This window comes from Pleurodeles waltl, chromosome 10 (assembly GCF_031143425.1).
Source record: "Pleurodeles waltl isolate 20211129_DDA chromosome 10, aPleWal1.hap1.20221129, whole genome shotgun sequence".
Classification (NCBI taxonomy): Eukaryota; Metazoa; Chordata; class Amphibia; order Caudata; family Salamandridae; genus Pleurodeles; species Pleurodeles waltl.
Genome location: NC_090449.1, coordinates 244308334 through 244324433, shown reverse-complemented (window position 1 = coordinate 244324433; position 16100 = coordinate 244308334). Strand labels below are relative to the sequence as shown.

General features: G+C 50.5%; 1 protein-coding gene across 1 annotated transcript in view; it reads right to left on the bottom strand.

Moving 5' to 3' along the window:
* Window positions 1-970: 970 nt before the first annotated feature.
* Window positions 971-16100, bottom strand: part of OTOA (otoancorin) — a 291404-nt gene continuing 276274 nt past the window's right edge. The window contains 1 exon segment of the mRNA XM_069212309.1: window positions 971-1174. Coding sequence (XP_069068410.1) covers window positions 971-1174 — 204 coding nt within the window.

Here is a 16100-nt window from a genome sequence, read left to right as displayed (position 1 = left end):
AGGACAAGGGGTGATGCTTCGTCCTTATTTTGACAATATCCTGGTTCATGCCTCATTCCCGGATCGGGTACTTCAAGATATCAGGTGGACACTTCATTTTCTCCAAGCATGTGACTTCATCATAAATGGACCTAAGCCTCACCTTCATTGGAGCAAGGATCTAGACCTGGTGCATGGCAGCCTGGTGAGTGAAACCTCTCGAGAACCTTCTCGTCGGACACCAGCTGATGCTATTGTTGAAGACTCAGAGTGAGGAATGGGATGGGGAATGGATATTTGAGTAATGGAGATTACTGGTAAGTAATCCAGTATTTTTTTCCATTCCATAGCATTACTTTGGACAAGGACATTTCTAAATGACTACTAAAGAAATATTTTACTCTGTGGCAATACACGGATATGATCTCACACCAGTCGCCATATTTTAACGCATTTAAAGAAAAGGTAAAAATCCGTATGGGTTTAGGGGAAGGATTGTTGGGAGAAGGAGAACCAACTCTCAGCTGGGTCTCTGCTGAGCCTGGGAAATGTCCGAATGATATCCTTTCTCGAAGATTACACTCCTGAGAGATAGTGTAACCTGTTCCATGCTGTTAAAAACATCAAATTTGAAAAGTTACAAGAACAAGAAACGACGTATTTGATCAATACAATGTTCGTTACGGGGTATTCAACATAATACAACCTTCTATATCGCACATGTATTGTTCCCCTGTCCATGTAGTAATCTTTGTGATTTAATGGGGCTTTAACCCTAAGGTATTATTCATTTGTTAACAAAAATGAGGTCATGGTCAAATCGAGTCCTTGGAGCAAGCACACGCTCAGTACATATCCATTGTCTTATGCTATTTGTAGGGGGTCAAAGACCCTTTATTTCATCTCTGAATCAAATGTGTAAAGTCAGGCAGAACTTAAGGTACCGAGCGTATCGCACATTATACATCGATAACGTCAAATACAAATCTTTTTACTGCTCACCATTTGAGACCGGTACTTCCGTTGGAGTGGTCGTTCTTGCAGTGATCTGTGGATCTTGAACCGTTATTCTGGCGCCATCTATCGTCTGTTGAAGGCTCTGCAGTTGTGTAGTACTTAAATGGAAGCGCTGTGACTCAGAAACCATGGCAGCGTTTTCAGGGCCAAGATGTGCAATCTGTTCTGGGGACAGATGCTGGGACAAGCCCAAACACAAAGCATTACTTCTCAGGTTCATATTGATAGCCTACTGCTCAGAATAAAAGTCTTTATTTGCAGAGGAAAACAACATCATCGCTCCCGTGTTAGTAGAATAATTTCCCCAGAGATACCCCTCCAGAGGGGCGCTACTAGACTCAAACTTCATAGGGGAGGGGGGTAACGTGAAGCACGGGGTGGACACATTATTCATCTGGACTACTTGTGTCAAATAAGCATTTTAAAGGATTTAATATAACTTTTAGGGGGTCTGGGGCTCTAAACAAATTGTAGCACAGTGAATGGTAAATGTTCTCATTTAATGGGCTGGTCGACCTACTTGGACGTGGAATGTAGGGTTCTACTTTATGTGTCAGTCTATCACAAATGACACATTCCAAACACACCGGACTTGTTGCATCAACCTACTGGGACTTAAAAATCACACAACTTCAACAGATATTTGAGCATCCTTCAGCAATAAAGTTTTGAAAAACTATTAGTAAACAGTGCAGTTTAAGCATATTTCTTCAGCTATTGTTATGTCCATGCTGTATTTACCTCCACACATAATATATGTTATTTGTGGAATAGGATGTTTGTATAATAACAACTCTCTTGCTCTCTGATAGGAGAAGCATCATGTCCAAGTTCTAAAACACTTGGGGCCAGATGTATAAAAGCTTTTTGCATTCGCAAACGTTGCGAATGGCCGTTTGCGAATGCAAAAAGCCATTTCAGAATGTATGAAAGGCATTCTGAATGCAATTTTAAGGAATCGCAAAAATAGCGATTCCTTAAAATTGTGACCCTGTTTAGAGAGTCCCAAATTGTGACTCTCTAAATAAGAAATCGCAAATAAGGATTCCTTACTTGCGATTTCTAAAACACATGTAAGAAGCAATTCCTTAATGCAAATTGGGCATTAAGGAATCGCTATTTGCAAATTTTAAAAATGCATTTAAAATGCATTTTTAAAATTTACATGTAAAGCACACATGCCCTTTTGGCATGTGTGCACCTTTCATGTTGTACAAAATTATTTTGGGGTGCAGCAGAGGGGGCCTTAGGCCCCCAGCACCGTGGGGTTTTGCATTTCCAAAAATTGCGATTTCCAGATGAGAAATCGCAATTTTGGAAATGCAAAAAATTCACAGATATGGGCCTACAGGCCCATAGGTGCGAATGGGGCCGGTATCGCAATTTGCGATTCGGTAATAGCATTTGCGATTTTTAAGAAATCGCTATTACCGAATCGCAAATGTGATACATTGCATTTTGCGAATCAGAAATAGCGATTTCTTAAAAATCAGAATCCGCTATTTCCGAATCGCAAAAGGCATTCTTGGTACATCTGGCCCATAGATTTTTGCAAATGTATTAATTGGTACTGATATAACCCCAATCAAATATGCTTGGTTTTGAAAAGGCTTAGTAGGCATACAGCCTGAAATGCAACCCATTTTTGGATAGCTTTGCTGAAATAGCATGAAAGAAGGATTAGCCCTGCTAACTCTGCATCACACATGGAATTCCCTAAGGCTTACCAGGTGTAGTAGTTGCTGTCTCATGTTTAATCTCTGGTACCCATAGCACTGCCCTTGTTACCAATTGTCTCAGTAGTCATGATGGAGGTGGCCAGATCAAAAAGTGAGAAGTCCTTACTTGGGGAGATCAGAAATGCCAGACTCAGGTATACCAAGGCCCTGGAATTAGCAAAAAAGCATTGGGAACACAAGACTTGGCAAAGGATGCTGGATGCAGTTAAGAACCAAGACAATGGCTCCTTTTGGAGGCTGTTGGCTAGTAGATACAGAGGGGGCAATGACACAATTAATATGCATATTCAGCCAGAGGGATGGGTGGACCATTTTTCTGAGATTTATGCAATACCTGTACAACAGGATTGTGTGTGCCATGGGGGCGACGAATGCAGATTCTTTGTTGAGGACCCTACGGAGGACATTGTCTTTACGATGACTGAAACTATAGCAGCCATTAACTCCTTGAGACCAACTAGAGCTCCCGGCCCTGATAAGATACCAGGGGACCTATTCAAATCTGAACCCGTCATCTGGGCATGGTATATAAATACACTATTGAACGCCATAGCAGCAGGTGGCCCTATCCCGGATACGTGGTATGGGGCGGAAATAATCCCTATATACAAAAAAGGTGACGCAAGGTTGCTTGTTAATTGTAGTCCAATTAGTCTTATTGACAATTTGCAAAAGGTCTTTGCTAAGCAAGTACTAGATAGGCTCATTGAATGGGTTCAAGACAATCAGGTTCTATCCCCTCTTCGGGCTGGGTTTCGCCCAAAAATTAGCACCATGGACCAGGTCTTTAGGCTCTCTCTGTTATTCTGGAAATATGTCACTTTAGCAAAACCAAAATTGTAAGTTGCCTTTGTGGACTTAAGATCCGCCTTTGACCTTGTCCCCAGAGGGAAGCTATGGGAAGTTTTGAATAAAATTGGTGCCCCGGGAATTTAGTGTATTTAATTCAAAGGCTGCACGAGAATACGTATGCACGAGTGAAATGGGGCAGTCAAGGGGAACTTACTGATCAAATAGATATTAGACGGAGGTATGCCAGGGATGTGTTCTTGCTCCGACTCTTTTTTCCTTATTTATTAACGAGGTGGTTAAAATTGTAATGGGTTGTCAAAATGATGCTCCTTCCTCGAATAATCAAAAAATTATGATCTTGTTATTTGCTGACGATTTACTCTTAACTTCCAAAACACCGATGGGCCTGCAGGTCCTAGTGGATAGATTCAGTGCTTTCTGTGCAGATTATGGATTGGAGCTTAATCCTATTAAGACTAAATTTATGACTTTTGTCAACACCAGAACAGTGCGCGCTCTACGGGCATCTAGAATACAAAAACCCAACACTTGCAAGATAATGTAATTTATGCATTGTGATGATATGTTATTGTTTAACCTTTTGCATTGCAGAATTCCATCCACAAGATTCATTTTTAAGGTGCTTATAAATACTGTACATTTGCAATGTATTGCTGCAGACATTCAGAGTGTGTTAGGGTGTGGTCCCTTTCCAGGGCCTTCTAGAGACTTTCCCTGCAACATGCCTGGGCGTGGTTCTAGGCTGGGCCAAGACTCTATAAAAGAGAGTCAGCCCAACTTCCAGTGCTCACTATTCAGAGGTCCCGGTGCAGAGCAGCAGCTTCTTCCTGAGCTCCTGTCCCGGCGGCCTATTTGGATTTTCCAGTCTTCTGCACTCATCTCTCATTGGTGATCACTGTTTCCAGGCGGTAAGACGGTGTTTGGACATTTCCCAACACCGTAATTGAGAATTTTCATATTCTTGATTTTAATTCTTAAATGAATAACAGATTACTTGTGTGCTGCCATTTTTTGACATTTGTATGGTGGTTTGCAACTAGGGAGGATGCGCAATTTATTCCATAAAGATTTGACTTCGTTATTACATTGTTGTTCATTGCACGCTGATATTTCTTGACATTTACATGATGTTTTACGAGTTGGCAAGACGTGCAACTCGTTTCATGAGCATTTAACTTTGTTGTTCATTGCGCGCTACCATTTTCTGGCATTTACATGGTGGCATTCGAGTCGGCAACACGCGCGATTCTTTCTTTGAGTGTTTTTTCATGTTATTCATTGTGCGCTACCATTTCTTGGCATTTGCATGGTGGCATTTGAATCGGCAAGACACGCAATTCTTTCCCTGAGTGCTTTTCATGTTGTTCATTGTGCGCTACCATTTCTTGGCATCTGTATGGTGGCATTTGAATCGGCAAGACGCGCAATTCTTTCCTCGTGTATAAATAATGTAAATTACTGTGCGCTACTATTCTAAGACATTTTCTTGGTAGCATTTCAAGTTGACACGTTGCGTGATATATTCCTTGAATCTACGTTGTGTGATTTCATGGTGCACAATCCTTTATGGTGTTTAATACTCATATACAAATCTGCAATGTGCGCAATTCACTTCCCAATGTTTTTTTCTGAGATGAACACAACAATACCAGAGTTCTAGATGTAATGCTGTGTGTTCCTGATATATATATTCTTAAAAGGAGATTCATATGGTTGTTTAGAAATTGCTCAGAGTGTTTCCTGATTCTCATGCTAAAGAAAGTACTCGAATCTGAAAGTCCTATTTAACTTTTCCTGTTTCCTCCTCAGGCATTCGGTCATCTAAAGCCTAGTCAGTTTTAGGACTATTCTAGGGTTGTTCATGTTTTTTTCGGAAAAGACGAAGCTTAGAGTTGTAGCATGGTACTGATTTCATGAGATGTAATTTTGATGTTGTGTTTTAACCTTTTGATTCCTACAGATCTCCTTCCCAGCTGTTCCCGTCCTAATCCCCTTTTCCCCACTTGGACTCTCTTAGACTCTGTGATAAATCTAATCAGAGTATTGGAGCTGTCTTGTGGTGGTAGTGTTGGGAACGTGCACAGACCCCGAGGATCTGGTGACTCTGACAGAATAGTGAGCCCACAAATTATTATCCTCCTGGTTTGTGTATGTTCTCAGCATGGCCACACTGGACGAGCTAGTCAAGGCTATCACCCAGCTCCAGTCAGAAGTGGTATCATCAAAGGATTTGACAAATAGTCTAGCTGAGAGGGTGAGTCAGTTACAGAATAAGGTTGAGAAGAAAGAACAAAGTCCCACAGGTGTGTCTTGGCCAGGTACTTCTTCTCAGACTTCTGGAGGAAATCCGACTAACATTTCCCTCAATGTTCCTTCAGCCATTCCTTTAGCGCCCCCAGAACGCTTCTCAGGTGATCCCTTGAAAGCGCAATCTTTTCTGGTTCAAGTGGAACTTCACTTCACCTGCAGACCACATACTTTCCTCAATGCCCAGTCTAAAGTAGCTTTCTTGTTGTCATATCTGTCTGGAAATGCAGCTACCTGGGCTATTCCTCTTGTGCGTAAAAATAGTCCCCTGTTGTACAACTGGAAAAATTTTGTTCGTGAATTTCAGAGCGTTTTCGATCGTAGAACTGTAACACAGTCAGCAGATCGTGAATTATTAGACTTACGCCAAGGGAATCAGGACTTAGGGGGTCATTCCAACCCTGGCGGTCAGTGTTAAAGCGGCGGCCAACCCGCAAACAGGCAGGCGGCCAAAAAAATGGAATTCCGACCCTGGCGGGAACCGTCAACACAGCCCGCCACTTTAACACTCCGACCGCCACGGCGGTACAGACAAGCAGCGCGGCGGTCACCGCCAACAGACAGGTGGCAGACAATGTACCGCCCACCCTATCACAACTCACCAATCCGCCACCTTTTCAGGGCCGGGAGCCCCGCCGATAAAAACACGGCGGAAACAGACTACGAACGGGAAAACGCTCACCTGTACACACTCCACGAGGAATCTGGACAGCATGGAACCAGAACTACACATCCTACCAGCTATTGTCTACCTGCTCCTCTACCAGGAGCACGAACGCCGGCGCAGAAGACAACGGTGAGTACTGCACCTACGACACACGGGAGGGGGGAGGAGAAAAGATTACGGGCACACACATACGCAACACCCCCGCCCCCCAACTACCTACACTCCAATGCAGAGCAACAACTCAGAGTGACACCCCCCAAACCCCCCGGAAGAATGCAAAGACAAAATAATAAGTAATTGTAATACAAATATATTGTAAGGCAAAGTAAATAAGTAAGACGAACATCCCATAACTATATACACATATGTATATTGTCCCGTCAGAATTGGCTTTCTGTCATTGTACGTGGGCCAATGGTCCTCAACACATGGGCAAAGCCCACACATGAGACCCGAATCCATTGGAGAGAACACTGCAGGGGCATCAGATAGGAAAACTACAGGCACCTCAGGGGGAAGGGGGGGGCACCTCAACCACATGAGTCCACGACGCCAGATCCACGAGGGGCCTCCACAGCCAATGTTCAATCCTGGGGAGTGCAAAGCCACAGTCTCTCAAGTCTCTACAGTGGGTGGCTTGCCCACTGTGCCATCCTGGGGAGTGCAAAGCCACAGTCTCTCAAGTTGATAACAGTGGGTGGCTTGCCCACTGTGCCATCCTGGGGAGTGCAAAGCCACAGTCTCTCAAGTCTCTACAGTGGGTGGCTTGCCCACTGTGCCATCCTGGGTAGTGCAAAGCCACAGTCTCTCAAGTCTCTACAGTGGGTGGCTTGCCCACTGTGCCATCCTGGGGAGTGCAAAGCCACAGTCTCACAAGTGGATGACAGACTCCAGCGGTACTGGAGGACTCTTGGTGCCCAGAGTGTATCGTGCAGCCCTGTCCGACACTGATCCGGGCCTGCCCCTTCTGCCAATGTGTCAGCGGTGCTTGAGATGAAGGGCCCAGCGGAGCGGTGCTTGAGATGAAGGGCCCAGCGGAGCGGTGCTTGAGATGAAGGGCCAAGAGGAGCGGTGCAGAGACGGCGGTGCCCAGCGGATCGGTGCTTGAGATGAAGGGCCCAGCGGAGCGGTGCTTGAGATGAAGGGCCCAGCGGAGCGGTGCTTGAGATGAAGGGCCAAGCGGAGCGGTGCAGAGACGGCGGTGCCCAGCGGAGCGGTGCTTGAGATGAAGGGCCCAGCGGAGCGGTGCTTGAGATGAAGGGCCAAGCGGAGCGGTGCAGAGACGGCAGTGCCCAGCGGAGCGGTGCTTGAGATGAAGGGCCCAGCAGAGCGGTGCTTGTGATGAAGGGCCCAGCGGAGCGGTGCTTGAGATGAAGGGCCCAGCGGAGCGGTGCTTGAGATGAAGGGCCCAGCGGAGCGGTGCAGAGACGGCAGTGCCCAGCGGAGCGGTGCTTGAGATGAAGGGCCCAGCAGAGCGGTGCTTGTGATGAAGGGCCCAGCGGAGCGGTGCTTGAGATGAAGGGCCCAGCGGAGCGGTGCTTGAGATGAAGGGCCAAGCGGAGCGGTGCAGAGACGGCGGTGCCCAGCGGAGCGGTGCTTGAGATGAAGGGCCCAGCGGAGCGGTGCTTGAGATGAAGGGCCCAGCGGAGCGGTGCTTGAGATGAAGGGCCAAGCGGAGCGGTGCAGAGACGCCGGTGCCCTGTTCAGCGGTGCTTGTCTTGAAGGGCCCTGTTCAGCGGTTCTTGACACGGCGGTGCCCTGTTCAGCGGTGCTTGTCTTGAAGGGCCCTGTTCAGCGGTGCCTGTCTTGAAGGGCCCTGTTCAGCGGTTCTTGACACGGCGGTGCCCTGTTCAGCGGTGCTTGTCTTGAAGGGCCCTGTTCAGCGGTTCTTGACACAGCGGTGCCCTGTTTAGCGGTGCTTGTCTTGAAGGGCCCTGTTCAGCGGTGCTTGTCTTGAAGGGCCCTGTTCAGCGGTTCTTGACACGGCGGTGCCCTGTTCAGCAGTGCTTGTCTTGAAGGGCCCTGTTCAGCGGTTCTTGACACGGCGGTGCCCTGTTCAGCGGTGCTTGTCTTGAAGGGCCCTGTTCAGCGGTGCTTTTCTTGAAGGGCCCTGTTCAGCGGTTCTTGACACGGCAGTGCCCTGTTCAGCGGTGCTTGTCTTGAAGGGCCCTGTTCAGCGGTTCTTGACACGGCGGTGCCCTGTTCAGCAGTGCTTGTCTTGAAGGGCCCTGTTCAGCGGTTCTTGAGACGGCTGTGCCCTGTTCAGCGATGCTTCACATGTGTCTCCAGGGCACCAGATCCGGCCAATAGATGGTGTTCACTCGCCATCCGACTTCTCGCTTGCTGGGCCCTCCTGTGCTGGTGGCCCGTGCCCGTGGGTGTCCTCCTTCACCCCCGGAATGGGGCTGGTGGGGCCCTCCTGGGCAGCTCGCCTGCTGCCGGACTTGTCGGCCGTGCTGCCCTTGCCATCCTTGCCTGATCCTCTGTGGCCCTTGCCTCCCTTTGGAGATGTGCCAGGTGGCACCCCACTCCCTGACGGTGCCAGGGTGGTGCCTGTGGTGGCTGCCGTCTCTGTTTTCTCGCGGGTGGGCTGGCTGTCCCTTTGCTGCTGGCCGATGTGGCTGCCCTCGAAGGTGGGGGGCTCCAATATCCCTGGACTATGGTCCTTGTAGGTCCAGGGGTTGTGGTGGCTGAGGTGCAGATTGGACTTTTACGAGATGGAGGGGGTGGGTCAGGTGATGGAAAGAGGTTAAGTTTGGAGAGGAAAAACTTTTTGGGAGCAATGGGAAGGGTAGGTGCAGTGGGTATGGGAGTGGAGGAAGAGGATGTGGTTGTAGGAGAGTCAAGTGTGCTGTCTATGGGTGCAGGTGCTTGTGACGGAGGCTGTCGTGAGGTGGATGGCTGTTGGGTGGGTGGCTGCCTGCGTTTGTGTGGTTTGGAAGAGGGGGTGACAGACACACTGGGAGAGGACACAGGGGACGTGTAAATGGCAGTGGTGACTGCACGTGTGCGGAGTGTTCTGGTGGGTGTGCTGGTGATGGTCGTAGTGGCTGATGAAGTGGTGCATGCAAGTGTGAGTTGGGATGTCACAGGGAGGGAGGAGGGAGACGAGGAGGAGGGGGACACAGAGGAGGCAGTGGCTGTTGGCATGTCTGCATGTGGATGTTGCTTGTGTGAATGCTTCTGTGATGTGTGGTGCTTATGTTTGGATGAGCTGACCTTGGGTGTTGAGGTGTGTGCAGGCTGGTCTGTAGGTGTGTCTGGGATAGGCAGAGGAACAGGGGAGTGGGACTGGGTGGAGGGAGTTGGAGGAGGGAGGCAGGAGACAGGGACAATGGCTGCCGTCAGTGCTGAGGCCAGAGCGTTGAACGATCGCTGATGGGCAGCCTGACCCGAATGAATGCCCTCCAGGTATGCATTGCTCCGATGCACCTCCCTTTCCACCCCCTGGATGGCATTCAAAAGGGTAGACTGCCCAACAATGAGCGTCCGGAGGAGGTCGATGACCTCCTCACTGAGGGCAGCAGGGGTAACTGGGGCAGGGCCTGAGGTGCCTGGGGTGAAGGAGATGCCCGCCTTGGTGTGCGAGCGGGCACGGGGCGAACGCTGAGGGGCTGCTGGGAGGGCGGAGCTGGTGCGCTGGGTGGCGGCTGTACCTGTTGTTGCGGTGGGCACGGATGTTGCCGCCACCACAAGGGAGCTCCCTTCCGAGGACGTGTCGGTGTCGCTGATGTCTCCACGTGTCCCCGTTGTGGAGCCCCCCTCGCCCTCCGTCTCACTGGACAAATCAGAGTCCGTTGCATGGCCCTCCGGGGCCATGTGAGATGCAGCTCCCTCGTGCTCCAATGCCACTTCACCTCCGCCAGATGATGCTAATGCACACATGAACAGGAAGAGCAGACCAAAAAAGGGGGGGGGAGAATAAAGACATGTTGAGTGCATGCATTGCAACACAGTTGGCGGAGAGGACAGACACAGAAGCCCCCTGCACTACGCCGCGCACTTGGGGTACACTACTCAATCAGTGGGACATGGCCTACAAGCCTATGGACGACAACTGCACACATAGGTGACACAGGGCCATGGATAGCTGTACTTGGCACCCTACAGAGGTGGGGGGCGGGGGCACAGGGCCATGCCTTACGGAGGGGCCTAGCCTACAGAAATTGCCCTGGCCTAGGGATACCCACAGCCCTCCTCCCCCACCCAGACACCTCCACTGCGCGCATAGTCAGCAGAATGAGAGTGTACTCACCCCCTTGTGTCTGCTGTGATGTCCTCACGCGCCCATCCAAATCTGGGTAGGCCACCGCCAGGATCCGAGACATCAGGGGGGTCAATTGACGCGTGGCACCCCTCCTACGTTGGGAGGCCATCCCCAGCAGAGACTCCGCGGTCTTTCTGCTCCCGCGGCAGATGTCCTCCCACCTCTTGCAGCAGTGGGTGCCCCGTCTGTTGTGGACCCCCAGGGTCCGGACGTCCTTGGCGATGGCACGCCAAATGTCGACTTTCTGATGGGCGCTGACCTATGTGACACGTACAGGGAGAGAAAATACAATATCAGAATTTTCGGCATGCTCGATGTGAGTGTCCCCCCATCCCCACACTTGCCATGTGGCACATGCTCTCATCTGTCGTTTGATGCATGCCTCATTCGCTCCCCTCCCCACCATCGTTCATTCACCCCACTCAACCCAGGCATTGCCCACAAAGCATGGTCCCAGTGTACTTACCTGTTGGTCTGGAGGACCGTAGAGTAGCGCATACTGGGGGAGGACCCCATCAACAAGTTTCTCCAATTCCTCAGATGTGAAGGCAGGGGCCCTTTCCCCAGTCGCAGCAGCCATTGTCTCTTCCAGACCGAGGTCACAGCAGCACTTGCAGTATAGGTCCTCTCCTGTGGATGATCAGGTCTCGAGTGATTAAGCAGAGAGAAAATGGCGGTCACGCCCGCGGCGGTGCGTACCGTGGCGGTGCGTACCACGACCGCCGGCGCACATCGTCATTGGCTCCTGAGACCCATAGGGTTCAATGTTAACCAATGCTGCTTTGCGCCGCGGTCTTCGACCGCCTACCGCCACGGTGTGCCACGCCAGCGCATTGACCTCACATCCCATTGTCACACTTCACAGGTCAGGCAGCCGCCATTTCAAGGGCCCACATGGCTTAATTTCTACTGCGTCACACAGGCCTAGGCGTTGCATTGCCACTCATACAAGCCATTCAATGCATAGCGAATCGTGTTCTGTGCAAGCTGTGGTTACATACTGTGGGTTGCTTGACTCTGTGCTCCATGTTGTCCTTCCTAGGCACCGTCCGCTGGGACTTGCGAGGAGATGGAGGAATGTTCCCGTGTACAGACCGCTGGTGGACCTGTCGACAATGGAAGAAAGACATGTCATACTGACATACAGACTTGACCGAGCCACTATACAGGAACTGTGTGCCCAGCTGCAGCCAGACCTGATGTCCCCCATTCGCCAACCCACAGGGATTCCCCCTCTGGTGCAGGTGCTGTCAGTACTCCATTTTTTGGCAAGTGGATCATTCCAAACAACAGTGGCCATATCATCAGGGATGTCTCAGCCTATGTTTTCTAAGGTTTTGTCCAGAGTGTTGTCTGCCCTGATGAAATACATGCGGAGCTACATTGTTTTCCCTGAGGTGGGCGATTTGGCTACAGTGAAGGGTGATTTCTATGCCCTTGGACATATCCCCAACATCATTGGTGCCATTGATGGGACCCATGTGGCTTTGGTTCCCCCCAGTGAAAGTGAGCAGGTGTACAGGAACAGAAAAAGTTATCATTCGATGAATGTCCAGGTGGTCTGTTTGGCTGACCAGTACATCTCCCATGTAAATGCCAAGTTCCCTGGGTCAGTGCATGACGCGTACATCATGCGAAATAGCAGCATCCCTTATGTGATGGAACAGCTACAGAGACACTGTGTGTGGCTAATTGGTGACTCTGGTTACCCCAACCTGTCGTGGCTACTGACCCCAGTGAGGAATCCCCGGACCAGGCCAGAGGAACGGTACAATGAGGCACATGGGCGTACTAGGAGGGTGATTGAGCGGACCTTCGGCCTCCTGAAGGCCAGGTTTAGGTGCCTGCATATGACAGGTGGATCCCTAATGTACTCACCAAAGAAGGTGTGCCATATCATCGTGGCCTGCTGTATGCTTCACAACCTGGCTTTGCGACGCCAGGTGCCTTTCCTGCAGGATGATGGTCCAGATGGTGGTGTTGTAGCAGCTGTGGAGCCTGTGGCGAGTGAAGAGGAGGAAGACGACGGGGACGACACAGACAACAGGGACACAGTGATACAACAGTATTTTCAGTAGCACACAGGTACGAATCAACCCCGCCATTTTACATTTACTTAAAGTCTCCTGCCTCTCTACTGTCTGTGTTTCCCCCCAGTTCCTGTTAACTGAGTTGTGACTTTCCCTTCCGTTTTCAGAGCTGTGGGCCCCACTGCGTGACCTCTGCTTTGTTTGCCCATGGATTACAGCTGTGTGACAGTGGTATGTTGTCATCACAATGTAACTGAACATTTTGGCACCGTTATGTCTAATACATTTGTTCAAAATACAAGCAGACTCCTGATTTTTCAAGTGCAATAAGTGATTTTATTAAAGTGCTAAATTTAGGGACATGATTGAAAAACGGTGATGGGTGATGGTGGAGTAATGTCCATGGCAGTGTCCAGTTTTCAGTCTCTCAGGTGCATTGTCCATATGCCTGTGGAAGGATGGAGCAGGGGCAGTTTAAGTTTGGACAGGGTGACAATGTGGGACAGTGGGATGACATCAGGGGGTATCCTTTGCTGGCGGGGTCTTGGCATCCTACTCTGTCTTCTTCTGAGATCTCAGGTACCGCTTGCGGGGTGGTTCTTCTTCTGCAGGAGGTGGGGTTCTGGTGGCCTGTCGTTGTGTGGGGGCCTCCTGTCCACTAGCGCCGGCGGAGGTGGTAGCCTGGTCTTGGTCCATGCTAGTGACAGGGGCCCTTTGTGGTGCCACATGGTCCCGCAATGTGGTGACTATCTGGTTAAGAGCAACGACGATGGTCCCCATTGCGGAACTAATGTTTCTCAGTTCCTTTTCTGAACCCCATGTACTGTTCCTCCTGCAGTACCTGGATCTCCTGGAACCTGGCCAGTACCGTAGCCATCGTCTCCTGGGAGCGGTGGTATGCTCCCATGATGGAGGAGAGGGCCTCTTGGAGAGTCGGTTCCCTGGGCCTGTCCCCCCCCTGTCGCACAGCAGCCCTCCCAGTTCCCCTGTTTCCCTGGGCCTCTGTCCCCTGGACCGTGTGCCCACTACCACTGCCCCAAGGTCCCTGTTGTTGTTGGGGTGGGGGGTCAGCCTGGGTGCCCTGTAGTGGTGGACACACCGCTGATTGACGTGTCCTGGAGACAGAGGCATGGGCCCGCTGGGTGGGAGCTGTGCTGGTGTTCCCAGAGGGGGTTAGGTCTGCTGTAGCCTGTGGCTGTCTGTGGGGAACCGACTGTCCCGAGGTCCCCGATGGGCCGGGCTGGTCATCTGGGTCCAGGGAGACAGAGCTGCTGTCATCACTGGGGGCCTCTTCTGGGGGTGGGATGGACATCTCTGGACCCTCCTGGGCGGTGTGGTGGCGTTCGGGTCCTGCAGGGGTATAAGAGTATGGTTATTGCTTCTGTGTGTGCCATTTTGTGTAATGGGTGGGTGGCCGTGTACCCCAGTGCTGGCATTCCCTTGTGGGGGCTTTTGTGACGGTGGCTTGTGGGAGAGATGGGTATGTGCAGTGGGCATGCTTTGGTGATGGGTGTCCATGCTTTGGGGACGCATGCAGGGCTAGGTTTTGGGATGGGTGGGTTGTGATGGTGAGCCATTTGCAAGGAGTTGGTGTGATGGGGGTGGGGGTGAGGGTGGGGGTATGATTTGGCATGCAGGTGGGGTGGGGGGAATGAAGTAGCGAAGATTTGACTTACCAGAGTCCATTCTTCCGCCTACTCCTGCGAGGCCCTCAGGATGCAGGATGTGCAAGACTTCCTCCTCCCATGCTGTGAATTCTGGAGGAGTAGGTGGGGGTCCGCCGCCAGTCTTCTGCACCGCGATGTTGTGCCTTGATACCATGGAACGCACCTTCCCCCGTAGGTCGTTCCACCGCTTCCTGATGTCGTCCCGATTTCGTGGATGCTGTCCCACAGCGTTGACCCTGTCCACTATTCTTTGCCATAGCTCCATCTTCCTGGCAATGGTGGTGTGCTGCACCTGTGTCCCGAAGAGCTGGGGCTCTACCCGAACTATTTCCTCCACCATGACCCTGAGTTCTGCGTCAGAGAACCTGGGGTGTCTTTGGGGTGCCATGGGGTGGTGTGGATGAGGTGAGGGGTGGTGTATGTGTTGTAGAGTGTGGTGAGTGTGGTGGTGTATGGTGTTTTGTGCGTGGATATTGTGTGGGTGATGTTGTGATTTGCCTCTGTGTGATGGTCTACTCTATTCTGTGCTGTCTCTCTCTGTCCTTCAGTCGCAATTGTGGTCGTAAATGTTTGTGGGTGATGTGGGTGTGTGTTTTATATTGTATTGGGTGTGTGGGAGTGGTGTGTGTATGTGTCTCAGGTGTGTGTATTTTGAATTGTCCAATGTGGTAGTGTTTTGTAAAGGTGTGTGTATTTTGACCGCGGCGGTGTGTACCGCCAATGGAATACTGCGGTTGAAAGACCGCTGCGGGGATTTGTGGGTCGGAATGGCATGGGCGTATTTCTGTTGGCGTGACGGTGGAGGTTTGGTCATCGCCAGTTTTTCGCTGGCCGTTGGTGTGGCGGAATTTTGTTGATGTCGGGTTTTTGGCGGTTTGCCAGTTGCGGGTCAGAATGACCGTGGCGGTTTACCGCGACCGCGGCGGTGTTATGGCGGTCTTCTGACCGGCGGTAAGCGCCTTTTACCGCTGAGGTCAGAATGACCCCCTTAGTGTCATATTTAGCCAACTTTAATCGGCTGGTCGCTGAGACATCCTGGCCTGAAGAAAAACAAGTGGCCTTGTTTTACATGGGACTCAAAGAGGAGCTAAAAGACATCTTAGCGCAAATCGACCCACAACCTGCAAACTGTCAAGATTTAATAAACCTTGTCTTGAGGCTTGATCATCGTTTAAACGAACGAAAAGGAACGCGTAAAAAGACTGAAAAACATTCTAGGCATGCTCATGATAACAAAGACTCAAGAACTCCGAGAGAAAGAACGAGGGAACCGATGGAAATTGGAACCATCAGGAGACCTTTGACCAAAGATGAAAAGGACCTACGCAGAAAAAATGGGCAATGTCTCTATTGTGGGAGGAAAGGTCATTTCGCCAAAGATTGTCCAATCAAAACAAAGAGCAAGCGAGGCCCAGTTCAGAAAGTTGCAACCAATGCATCAGTCGAGTCGGAAAATCTTAAGCACCCAAGTTGCAGAGAAGGGTTGCTCTTGGGTGTCACCGTGGATCCTTCACAATCCAAACATCTAAAATTGGGAATAAGAGTTCAGGTCAAGAAAAAGACCTATTTCAAGAAGGCTCTAGTCGACTCTGGGGCTACCGGAAACTTTGTTGA